Source organism: Python bivittatus, unplaced genomic scaffold, assembly GCF_059951505.1.
Source record: "Python bivittatus isolate LINGU-HERP-01145 unplaced genomic scaffold, Pbiv_v1 ctg000700_np1212, whole genome shotgun sequence".
Lineage (NCBI taxonomy): Eukaryota > Metazoa > Chordata > Lepidosauria > Squamata > Pythonidae > Python > Python bivittatus.
Genome location: NW_028277098.1, coordinates 73,908,608 through 73,921,519, shown reverse-complemented (window position 1 = coordinate 73,921,519; position 12,912 = coordinate 73,908,608). Strand labels below are relative to the sequence as shown.

Sequence of the window (12,912 nt, the reverse complement as noted above, 5' to 3'; positions counted from 1 at the left end):
TGTCACAAGCATTGATGGAGATTTCCTCTTCACTAACTTCAAATTATGAACACATAGTTCTTCAAAAATACAAGGAATATATAAAATAAGAATCAGGACTCTGAAAAACTGCATTAAACCAGACTGCTTCATTTATCAGTAACTATCTGTATGTAAACACACATATACTTCCCTGCCCCCACTCACACTGAATTCAGATGCAGATTCCCCAAGGATTTCATTGACAGAATCCTTTTCCTTTAGCAACAATATTTACTCAGGCTTCCACACTGCTCCAGTCAGAAGATTAAAAACAATACAAGAAAAGCCAAAAGTAATCAAAACCAATCAACACCACACCCCCAAATCAATCAACAGTGCCAATCCACATCCTTGGAGACAGAATCATCCTTTCATCCTGCCCCCAAATGACCTCTCAAAGAGGCAGTTCTTACTTGCTTTATGGAAACTTAAGCGGGAGGGATCTGACCTTACGCTGGGAAAAAGTGGTTTCAGAGGATGGGAAATCTTGACCACAGAGTCCATCATGGCCATATTCCTTCAGAGGCAGGATCAATTTACTTTTTCTTCCCAATCTCACTGGATGAGCAGATTCCACCTGGAGCAGGCAGTCTCAGAAATACCTAGGCCTCAAGCCATATAGAACATTAAAGGCAACAACCACCAACCTGAATTGCACTGGAAGCTAACTGGCAGCCAATGCAACTCCTATAACAGAGGTGTCACAAAAGGAAACCTAGGCATTCCCCAAACTATCAGGCCACTACATTTTGAATCAGTTTCCACTTCTGATAGGGCAGACTCATGCACAGTCAGTTGCAATAGTCCGCACATAAGCTAACAAGGGCATGACTGATCATCAGTAAAGCCTCCCATTCCAGGAACAGTCAAAACTGGTACACAAGATATAATTGTTTAAAGGCCCTCCTGACCAAAGCCTCCACCTGCTACTCTAAGCAGGAGCTGTGAGTCCAAAAGGACCACCAGACTGCAAACCAGTTCTGCCAGGAGAAGTGCACCCCTGTCCAGAGCCAGAGATGAACTTCCTCCAGACTGGCATCTGAATTTATATTATGGTTGTTAGTATTATGGTTCAACTTAAGCCTGTTTTTCCCTGGCCAAATTATGACAGTCTCAGGTACTGGAAGAAAAACTCCATTGCTATCTCCTGCTCAGCCAAGGGCAGTAATGTATAACTGGGTATCATCAGCATACTAATGATATTTCATACCATGTTAACAGATGACTTCCCTCAATGGCTTTATTTAGATGTTAAACATAAGGGGGGGAATAACCAAGCCCTGCGGTACCCCATAATGCAGCATCCAATGGCTCGATCTCTCCTCCCTACCAGCTGGAACTGACAACTTAAGATGGAGAACTACTGCAAAAAAGTGTCCCCTCTTCCAACCGTCGCAGGTAGTCCAAAAAGGTACTTTAGTGTTCGTTTCTTTGATTGATTTCTAAGGCCACAAAGTTGCCAACAATTCTGAGCAGCATATAAAGAATTACAAAAAGCGGCAATAAAAAGTGATTGCACTATGGAGGAGAAACAAACCATACTGTAGCTGTATAGATGGAACATGGAGCATACGAAATCTGCCTAATCTTACAGAATAGGCAAAAACAACTGGAGATGGCAGTCCCACAGATATCCAGGCCCTCTACCATGCAGGGCTATACAGATGACCGCCAGCACCTTAAATTAGACCCCAAAACCCAACATTAACCAAATCAAAGTAGAGGTGTTACATGTGTGTACTGAGGTGCGCCATAACTACTTGTACAGCCGCGTTCAGGATTGGCTGTAGCTACCAAATGGTTTTCAAGGTCAGACACATATAGAGTACATTGCAATAATCCAGCAGGGTCAATGGTTTCGAAGCAAAAGAGAGATTCAGGAGTACTAGGAGAGTCGCACTCCTGCTATCCTAGTCCAAGCACTGTTGTAGTCTCCTCTGAATCCACTGAGCCAAAATATTGCAAAACAAGAACACATGGATTTTCCTTTTATATCTTCTAAATGAGCACCAATCTCCTTCTTGAGTCAAGAGATAATTGCAAAGAGGACCAAAGGAATCAAGGAGGCCCCACCTTAATGTAGTCATTGATAAATGATAGCTAAACCACACATATTCAGTTTCTAAGATTCGGTAATGTAACCCCTTTCTTTTTGTCATAAACCTGTTTAATCAGACTCTGCAAGAATCAGGCTTTTTTGGCTGTGAGCCACTGTTAGGGATTTGACCATCACTTGTATCTAGCACCCAAATTAAAACCTCTCTCCACTCAGTGCCATGGTAAAATACATAAATGCTTTTCAATTGGCTAACTAATCTACTTTTCATGCCAACATACATAGAGAAATGTAATTATATAGCCATAGTCTCTTCTGAAATGCTAACCCACATTATTTTACACTGCTCCTATTACAAAGATGCCCAGTTGCAGTTAATAATACCGCATCTACTCAGATTTCCAGGCCACCAGGATTCATTTTACTTACAGTTGCTGTTATCCGATCAATGCAATTTTATTTCTCTTAACATGACTTTTACATTACAAATAGTAAAACAAAACTTAGCCATATTAAGAGAAATAAAATTGAGCTGGTCTATGGCCGTAATGAAGTATCTGGTCCTGCTTTGTTCAGCCATACTCTCTAGAGAAAGAAGATTCTACAGCATCCATCACATGGACCTTGCTGCTTCTCCAAAAATCTGTGTTATAATGGTGGTCAGCAAATTATCCTTTAATTTGTTGCCTGAAGCATCACTGAATGAAATACCTGAGCAGTTAAACTCAATTAGTATTTGCTTTTATGTCTTCCAATTTAAAAAAAGAGATTTTCAAAAGTAGTGTTATTGCATTTCCTCTATACTGTAGGTTACACTGATAAGTAGAAAGAAGGAACATATTGGTTTCAACTGTAATCAGACTGGAGTACTATGACATTAAATACAAACTTGGAAGAAACATAAAATACAGCACTATCAGATATAATGATCAGATATAATTATATGTTTTTTGCATTTGTTGGTTTTTACTTTTTTTTTCTTTCTACATTGCCCAGAGTCACACTGTCTGAAAGCCTGGATGAAACCAACTCCCTTGCAGCTGCTGCTGGCCAAGAGTAGTAACGATTAAATTGTTAGACAGGTAAATAAATTGTTAGATAGGTAAATAAGTAAATGTTGTATTTTGAGCTGCCCAGAGTCCCCCATTAGGGGGAGATGGGCAGAGATAGATCTAATCAATCAATCAATCAATCAATCAATCAATCAATCAATCAATCAATATTGGGCAGCAATATAAAAACTTTATGAGACCCAGTCTGGTATAGTGGTTAAGGCATCACACTAGAAACCGGGAGACTGTGAATTCTATTCCTGCCTAGGGACAAAGCCAGCTGGGTGACCTTGGGCCAGTCACTTTCTCTCAGCCCTGGGAAGTAGGCAACAGCAAACCACTTCTGAAAAACCTTACCAAGAAAACTGCAGGGACTTGTCCAGGCCATCTTTGAGAATCAGACACAATTGAACAGATTTTTTTAAAAAAAGCTTTACATGAAATAAATAAATATTTACAGCTGTGCCATACAGGAGGAAATAAACATTGTAGCCAAAATGAAGATAACAATCAACATATTAAGCCAAGGAAAAAAACCAAGAAATCCTTCCCCAAGAAAATAATTAATCCACAGATTAGAGAATATGAAGCAAAATTCCTCAAACTGGAAATATGATTATCAGAAGGGAACTATGCACGTGCAATGAAGTCACCATCAAACAGAAACAAGCATAGGGAACAAACAAAAACTAATTGTTAGCCTGCATCCAGCCCATCACAGTGCCTGACATTGATTCCAGAACTCCACATCCTTTTTGGTATCAGCTGAAAAAAGTAATGCTATCTCCTTAACTACTTCTACTAGTTCAAGAATGGGAAGAAATAGCAGTAGTCAGTAAACCAACGAAGTCCAATATTGTTTTGGGGATTCCATACTAAATGTACTAAATAGTGGTCAAAGGACCACATTAATAGGAGGGGATTATGATAGAATACTGATCTAAAGTCACTCTTAAATCTTTATCTGGAACACACCAAATCTGTATGTTACTAATAAAATTCTATAAATCCACAGAACATTGTCATGTAATGGTTAAGGGTTGGAAGAGGATGGGGTGGAAACTCACTGGGTGGCTTCAAGCTAGTATCTCTCACCCCAGCCCACCTAACAGGAGTACTGTTATGAGAATAAAGCAAAGGAAAATTATTATAAAAGCTGGCTTGAGTTCCTAGAGAAAAGCCATGATATAAATCTAGCAAGCTGCAAATAAATGATTGAATAAGTATCTCTGAGTGATTCAAGATGAGAAGTTTATTGTATAATCATTTTGTTTCATTGTCTGAATTTTATGGGGAGTTCAGGTATTATAATCATCCATTTGTAACCTTCCCATTTTTACCTATTTTCATGTTTCTTCCATTTCTTATCTTAGTACACAAAATTAGTAAAAGAGTTAAATATAGAACAGATGTCAAATACAGTTTGATGATGTAAGAAGCCATTTTATCTGGACATATCTATTGTTGCAGATTATAAATAAATGTTAAATAAGTAAATACAGAACACACATTTTGGACTTTATTAAGAAGCACTTTAATAGTTTAGCTTGAAAAAACTGTGGTAGATGGACATCTTCAAGATTAACAAAATCTGAAATTCTCTGATTTAAAAAAGACAAATTCTCCAGTTGAAGAAGTTCCATATTTCAGGCAACTATGATTCACTAATTAGATTTAACCATTTATTTTTAATATTCTTTTTAACTAACTTAAAGAAATCAGTTTAAAACACAACAAAATCCATTTCTGGTACCTGAATGGTTCTGCAGGGCCTGGTTCTGTCCATCCTTTGTTGGAGTGATCAAATCCCAGATAAAACTCTTGATCTTCTCATCTCCCTTATAATGTCTAACACAGTAGACCAGCAGTGCTCGGCAGATCATCTCCATATCTTTTTCATTGAGATGCCATTTAAACCGGCCATGGGTCAGAATGTCTTTCCAACGACCCCAGCTTAAGAAAAACAGATGCACAACATATAAAGATTCTCAGAATTTCTTCAGAATGTTCTACAATTAGTTTATCCCACAAGATCCAAGAAAAGGAAGAGAGGTGTGGACATTAAGAAATAAAAATTAGCAGGAAGTGGTGAAAGAGGCAGCTATGGAGCTATAGGGATCTCTGTTTACCATAAAAATAATTATTACTCCCATGAATTTTAATATATAGCAATGGAAGAAAATGCCAAAGATAAAAGAATTATGAGGACTGGAATGTTATCCTGATTTTTACATTCCAAATACTGTTAAATTCTTATTGGAACTGCAACAATCCTAGTATTATACAGGACTAAACATTCAAGAGAGGTTTAACAAAGAAACACACCCAAATATAAGCAGATTTTTCTCCACACGGAAACATTCTGCCCTTAAGTAGCGACGTGTTTTTTCATTGAGACGTCGTGAACGTGTGGGTCGCTCATCAGAGTCACTGTCCAGCTCTGAGAACTCCATGAGCTCATCTTCCTCAAAGGAGTTGTAGTGTTTGGTTTGCTTACGGACACGGGGCCTGTCAATCACTAGGCTCTCCTAAGGGTGGTTAACAAAAACAAAAAAAACATATAATTCTTGTATCTTACCCAAAACAGCTCAGCATGTTTAGCTACTAATTTTGTTTTTTATGTAAGTGGTTAATACCATGATCTAAAATATGACTGACCATTCAAATTTTACTTAGTAATATGTGTGTAAGTTTTCAGAATTCTTGATTTCACATACTTTTTTCTTGATTTCAAGGTATGTGTTGTTTTAATATTATTGTGTTATGAAAAATTTAGTTTTTAAATTGTGATATAAGTTAACAGCTTTGCTGAGCTTGAAAAAAAAATGATTTTACTGTCACTGAAATCTGACCTGACTTTGAAATGTGTGGTGTATTGTCTTTTTAAAGCTGTTACAGAAAGAGGCACGATGGCAATCAATTTAAAATTGCTTATACAAACACTAATCAACCTAAAATTTGCATTCACATAAGGATCTTCATGAGAAAAGGCTAAGAACAATCTCAGCAGGCTGAAAATTAGATTCTGAAGCATCAGTTCTATTGATTTTTAAAGAAACAAACAATAATATATCTTTTATTATAAACATTTTAAATTTAACAGCTGGAATGAAAATGAGTTGGGACATCCAGTTACAACAGTTTAACACACACACACACTCACACAAAATAGAGACTATGTTTCTGGCCTCACTTCCCTGTTTGAATTGTCACACTGATTTTCAATTATTTCCTCCCACAGTCATGTGAATCTTAATGTTGTAACAGCAACATATTGGGGGGGAAAGCCTTTGTGATCTGTTGCTTAGCAATCTTCCTTGGGCTGCTGTCTAAGCTCCCTTCTGCCCTTCCTGCTGCCATTGCCAAGCTGGAGCTTTACAAGGTAGGACCCCAAGGGTTTACAGATATCACTTCTGCCAGAAGAAGTTAGCACTGAGAAAATCAGCCGTTTGACTGAAGAACACAGTGAAACACAATGATTGGGCACGAAGACTTATCTTATTCTTGTAGATATATAAAGAGTTAAGCATTCTCTCCACAAAATACATTGTGTTCACATTTTTTAATATTCAATGTTCCTAGCTTAAAAAGGATTGGTTATGATGGTTGGAATAGCCTGATATACCAAACACCCACTGCCAATTGCAAAAAGAACCTCATATTTTAGCCCTGGACAGGAAGTAGGTGGTGGATTTTTCCCTTTAATGTAACAGCTTTCTGTTTCTAAGCAAGCTTGGGAAGGAATAAAAGTAGACATCTTGGGGACAAATCAGCCTTACTCCTAACACTGTGCAGAGTACAAGAGTGAGAGTGAGGTATTAAGTTGAAACAAATCATACTGCTACCAGAGAAAGATAACGCAAGGCTACTGGACCCACTGTCATCCAAAGATTGAAACATTCATTTCTTCCAACCTGACTGCAAATGGAGAAACCAGTAGTGATCCATTCATTCACTACCAGTATGTTTATTTTTGATATATAAAATCCTAATTCGAAGTGATCTTATATAAAACTAAAAAAAAAAGACATTAAAAGATGTTCACCCAACTGAAGCATGTTTGTTGGAGGTGTTTTACAAAATATTAGAGAAACCTGGGTTTTTTTTAATAGCAATGAAGTTTTCTTCCAGTGCCTGTTGTTAGGATGAGAATACGGTGATTTGTTTTTTAACCAGAGTGTTGCAAAAGGAAAAAAACAACCTTAATTATACATGCCAAAATTTTACATTTTCACAATATCACTTGATTTGCTCTCATAGCATTGAGTATCTAAATTGCTACATGTGGAAGATAAGGATGAATTACATTTATGTTCATTTTAGAAACAGAGTTAAAATTTTAAATAGTATTGAATGATCAGCCTTTAAACACAACCCAGCTTCATTCAAAATGTTAATACCAACTTCAATCACTGTCTTTTCTTTTGCTATCCATCTTGAAGTACTTACATTTTCTTTAGTTTTAAAATGTTTTTTTCTGTGATTTTTAAGTAAAAACACTATCTTAAACATTTACCATTCAATATGGCAGGATACTGCTCAGTTTTAATCCTAAAGAGAATGGTCCAGATGTAGCACCAATAGGATTCTATAATTTTTATTAAAGAAATTTTGAACAAGATAAAAACAATACAAATTTTAGAAAAGAAATAAAGAAAATAAAGAAAAATAGTGAACAGATAAGAAAGAAAATAGAAAAAGGAAATAGAAAAAAAGAAAAAGAAAAGATTTCTAAGAAGCGCCTTCCGATCTTAGCAGTGGTTATAAACCCATTTATATTTTGCCCTCTCTCTCTAAAATTACATCATAATTTCCTTCTTTCCATAGTCTACTCTTTCTAATCATCAAGCCCATAAAGCACAAGTTCATTTTTTTCTTTCTTCAGCAAAAAGTCCATAAGGGGTTTCCAATCGCTAATAAATGTGGTTATTGTCCTTTCCCTAATCAGGCAAGTCAATTTTTGCCATCTTTGCTAATTTTGTCATTTTCATCAACCATTTCTCCACTGCGGGTATTTCAGAGTCTTTCTATTTTCATGCATATAATAGTCTCACAGCAGTTATTATTTACAAAAACAATGTTCCCTTTTTTTAATTGTCTATCCATTAGTCCCAGGAAGAAAAGTTCTGATTTCAGCTGAACGTTGATCTTTAAAATTATTTGTATCCTTGTGTGTACTGAACCCAAAATGTCCTGGCTTTTTTACAAGTCCATGATGTAGCACCAATAGGGATGTATAACCATTCCAGACTAAGCTGATACTGTATGTTAACTGAAGGAGAAACAGATATAAATGCATGCATTTAAAATAGAGTTCTTAACTTTTTTAACAAACAGGGAAGTTGAATTTGTAAATCTAGAGTCAGAAATTACAAGAAAATGGACCCAGGGAATGGTTGGGATTACTTCCTTTTTTGATCTTTGCTGAACTAGGCCACTACGCATCTGATCAGTTTCTTGGATAAAAACCATTAGCGTCGCTGTTTAAGAAGAAACTATTTTTAAAAGATGTATTTATTGTACAACAGAATAAAGAACGTTTATTATTAAAAACAGGATAGTGCTCTGTCACATATACAACCTTAGTACTATAAATTTCATCACAGTTAATAGCTAAGTTGTGATACTGAGCCATACCCTACTTTGTTCATGATGTCACTTTGTTCACATCAACCACTTGAGCTAAAAACTCAGTATCAGTATCTACAAAGCAGGTTTAGGATACAGATGGAAAGACCAAGAGTTCTTGTAGAAGATTTCTGCACGTACTTTGCATTCATCCCATATATCAACAGTGTTCCAAAGCCTCAGTAAAACCTTTAACCCTAACCATGTAATTAGGGGAACTCGTTGCAAACAACTGAAAATATGTAAGTTTGGGAATACATCATATTTAATTTTCCAGAATAATTACATCATAATTACCTTTTCATCCTTTGCATCAGTATCCAGTTCAGCTATTTTTGCCCATTTCTGCCAGAAGTTGGGATCATCTAATGAAATGTCAGTTCTGTTTCCTGAAGCAACAAAGCTGGCCTGGGAGTAAAATGCAAGTTAACAGACTATAACTGACAGAATAACAGAACAAAATTCCCATACGCCCCATACACCAAGCCAAACTATCATATTTAAAAAGAACATCCAAGTGTAGCCAGAGAATTTGCTAGCTGACTATAAGGAACCTGTGGCCCTCCAGATATTATTAGACTACAACTCCCATTACTTCTGATCATTCACAAAGTAGGCTGAGGCAGGTAGGAACTGAAATTCAATAACTGGATTTATCCTGTAAAAGAGAAAAGCGCTCAGGCCCTAAGATAGTATTCTCCAACCTGGGTGACCTCCAGATGTCCCAGCCAACTCCCATTAGTTGGGGAAGGCTGCCCTAGCATGGATGACAACACTGAGTTGGGTAACTCATAATACTTCTTTGAAAATTAAGAATCCAATCCTCTTTACACAAAGACCTCACCAGAGATATCCACAGGGGGAGAGGGAGCAAGGAGGGGGAGAAATAATAAAGCAACTGTGTACCAATACAACTCAAGCTGTGTCCCTTTTGTTTGTGCATTGTGACACTGCATACATGCATAAGAGGAATGGAGGCTGCATTGCAATGGCATGATGCTGCTTTTGTTATACCTCTGGATCTCACAAGTATAGAGAAGTTAAGAGAATATAGCTGAAGCAGAAGACAATGGCTTGAAACCACTGTTTTTCATCTCTGTTAAAACATTCTTCTCCATTCTTTGCAACAAGTTAGGTTTAGTGATCATGGCAAACTATAATCTGGTTTGTTTGGTGTTTTGACAACCATATAACAACTCAGCCATTTGGCTTGAATAAACTATACTTAAGACAAGCCATGTCTTAATAGAATATGAATCAATCACTCACTGTCAATTTGTAACTGATTAAAACTTTGCCTTCCTACACCACTGTATTTTCAGTGATAAATAATATCAGATTAAGAATGCAGTGGGATATGAAAGCAGGAACAAGTTTAATCTTTATATAAGGATGGACAAAGTGTAGCCTTCTAGATGTTGTAGGACTATAACTCCCATCATCCCTTGTGTTGCTTATGCTGGTTCCAGCTGATGGAAGGTAGAATTCAACATCAGGAGGATTATATGTTGTTCCATCTCTGGTTTGGAAAAAATGGCTATCTGAATCCAATAGAACTTGTACAAAACAACAAGTAGACTCCTGTCATGTTCTCTTTTACCTGCATGCTGCTAATGAAAACAAAACAAAAACAATTTCCCACACTGAACATTTAGATAGTTTTGTCCCCAGAGCACACTACCAACCTTTGAAAATGTGGAGCCTTTCCCTTCAGTCTGAATAGTGATGGTCTGGGTCCTACGTTGCAGGATTTGGTCAATATCTTCCTCACAGAATTTGGAGCCTTCATCTTCCTCATCCATTAAAGCCCCATAAGCACCTTTTCGCAACAAGTCTTCAACCTCCATCTTGGAGAGCTGCTGCACCTTCCAGAAACAGACAGACTGATTGATTCCAGAATGGAAAAAAAAAGACAGGAACTCATGACAACTTCCAGATGTAAGTTGACATGAAAATCTAAGGAGAGGAAGGGGAATAAAGATTAGAAGACCTCTAGGTCTTGCCTGTACAAAATACCCTTACCCCATTGTTGCTCCCCTTGCGGTTGATATCCTGCAACACTGCCTTGTCTAATCCTAGTTTCAAGCTGGCCTTGTCAAACATCTCCCGTTCATAGGAATTTCTGGTGATGAGGCGATAGACTTTAACTGCCTTGCTTTGCCCTATCCGGTGGCAGCGAGCCTGAGCCTATAGGAGGAGAAAGACATCACTCAAAGCGGAGTTGGCAGAACTGGGGTGGGGGGAGACTGAGTTTCCTCAAGGAGAATATCTCCCACTCATGCCATCACCTAAGTCATCATCTCCCACTCATGCTATCACCAGTATCATTCCACTTTTCAGTAGCACATTGGGAGCCATACTTCAAAAAAGAATAGGTAAGAGGACAAAACTAAAGATTAATCTATATTTAATTTAAAATTAAGCATGGTAGTACAATAATTTCCTCAACTGACATACTTAAAATTACAACTTGATAACTTCTGGAGCTCTTGGGAGAGACAGAGCCAAGGCCTCTGAAGGCTAGATGTGGCTAAGGGCCTGACACTGTTTGCTTCTCACCTAAACATTTAAACCACTTCCCAGTAGGGATTCACAACATCTGAACTGAGCCAATGAAGATTAGCTATCAGGCTAAGGGCCTAATATGAACTATGAAGCAAAAACAACTGTAGGTAAAGTAAACCATTGTATTTCATTAAATAATCAAAATATGACTACAACTGAATATTTAAGTAATATTTACTAATACAGTAAAATCTCAATTTAACAGACAAAATTGAGGCTAGGCATGCCCTCCCCCCCAACAGACAAACTATAGCTTCTAGCACTGAGCTGGAAGGTGCTTCTGAAGGGGGATCCGTGTCCTCAGCTGTGGATGCAAAACAAGTGCCAGTCCAGAAACATAGTAATCCCATAGCAGCAGGGATGTGCATGTGTTATTAACAGGACAGGACATCTTTAAACCCTTTCTTGATGCTTTCTCTCCTTAGCTGCCATCTGCAATGCAACAGGGCACTTTAGGCTTGGTTTTCTGGAGATCATGCAAATCCCTGACAGTTTGAAAGAATCAGGACACTTAACGTGTACTTTTATGCATGCATAATTGTACCATTTGGATTTAACAAATATTCAGATTTAACAGACATCTTTTTCCTCCAGATGGTGTGGACACCTTTTACTCTTGTTGAAACAGTATGTCTTGGGTCTTTGTTGTTCTTTGCTGTTTTGTATTTCTATGCTTTTTAGTCTTATTACTGTAAGCATACTATAAACTGTTCAGAATCTCCTGACTGGAGTGGCATATAAATCTGAGTACCAAAATAAAACAAATTAAATGCATATACATATAAAACTGGAAGAGGTACTCTGCTTATTGTGGTCCATGCCCTTTCAAGCACTTTTATCTTCAGAGCAGCTGAATTCACATTCTCATAGGTCTTCTACATAATTTATATTCCTAGAGATAGCACTAAATTTCTCCTCAACCACCCCTTGAGCCATCTGTCCTCATCCCAAGGATAATGGAAATACCTGCAGGTCATTCTGTGGATTCCAGTCTGAATCAAAGATGATACAGGTGTCAGCAGCAGTAAGATTGATGCCAAGCCCTCCTGCCCTTGTGCAGAGCAAGAAAACAAAACGGTCTGAATCTGGCTTGCAGAAGCGATCAATTGCAGCCTGGCGTAAATTCCCACGAACCCGGCCATCAATGCGCTCATAAGTATATCTGTATAAATGGAAGTCCATATATCATTTTAGAAATAACACAAAAAAGAAGAGAAGTACTATAATCCCAGGAACTTTTGCCTCCAACTGGCCAAATTAGCAACAGATGGGTTAATAATAAACTGATTCAGTTACCTTAGTCTAGCACAGCCTTCCCCAACCTGACGGTCTCCCAATGAAATAAGAAAGCAAAACTTGCAATCCAAATATATCTGATAGATGCTGAATAAGGCTGGTCTAGATGATAAAGGGTATTAATAGTCAGCCCCTCCCTTTCAAAGAAATGCCAAATAAACTGTAGGATGGTACATGGTTTAAGTCCAAAGATTATACTATACTGCATTTGGAAAAGTGTTTCTCAGCTTGTCAGATACCACAAAAACATTGACTGAATTTTTCCCAGCCTTGATTCACTTCTAAGTCTACAAG

The 12,912-nt window shown here is 37.5% G+C and overlaps 1 protein-coding gene across 8 annotated transcripts in view; it reads right to left on the bottom strand.

The window, feature by feature from the left end:
• CHD6 (chromodomain helicase DNA binding protein 6) overlaps positions 1-12,912 on the bottom strand; it is a 146,506-nt gene that overhangs the window by 34,731 nt on the left and 98,863 nt on the right. For 6 of the 8 annotated variants that reach the window (XM_088154339.1, XM_088154341.1, XM_007419876.3 and 3 more), the window contains 6 exons: positions 12,289-12,484; positions 10,780-10,944; positions 10,443-10,622; positions 9,055-9,165; positions 5,455-5,657; positions 4,883-5,082 (listed from right to left, as the gene is read on the bottom strand). In XM_088154339.1, the coding sequence (XP_088010465.1) occupies positions 4,883-5,082; positions 5,455-5,657; positions 9,055-9,165; positions 10,443-10,622; positions 10,780-10,944; positions 12,289-12,484 (1,055 nt within the window). The remainder of the gene's footprint in view (positions 1-4,882; positions 5,083-5,454; positions 5,658-9,054; positions 9,166-10,442; positions 10,623-10,779; positions 10,945-12,288; positions 12,485-12,912) is intronic. The other 2 variants (XM_025166561.2, XM_025166647.2) reach the window with 2 other exon arrangements.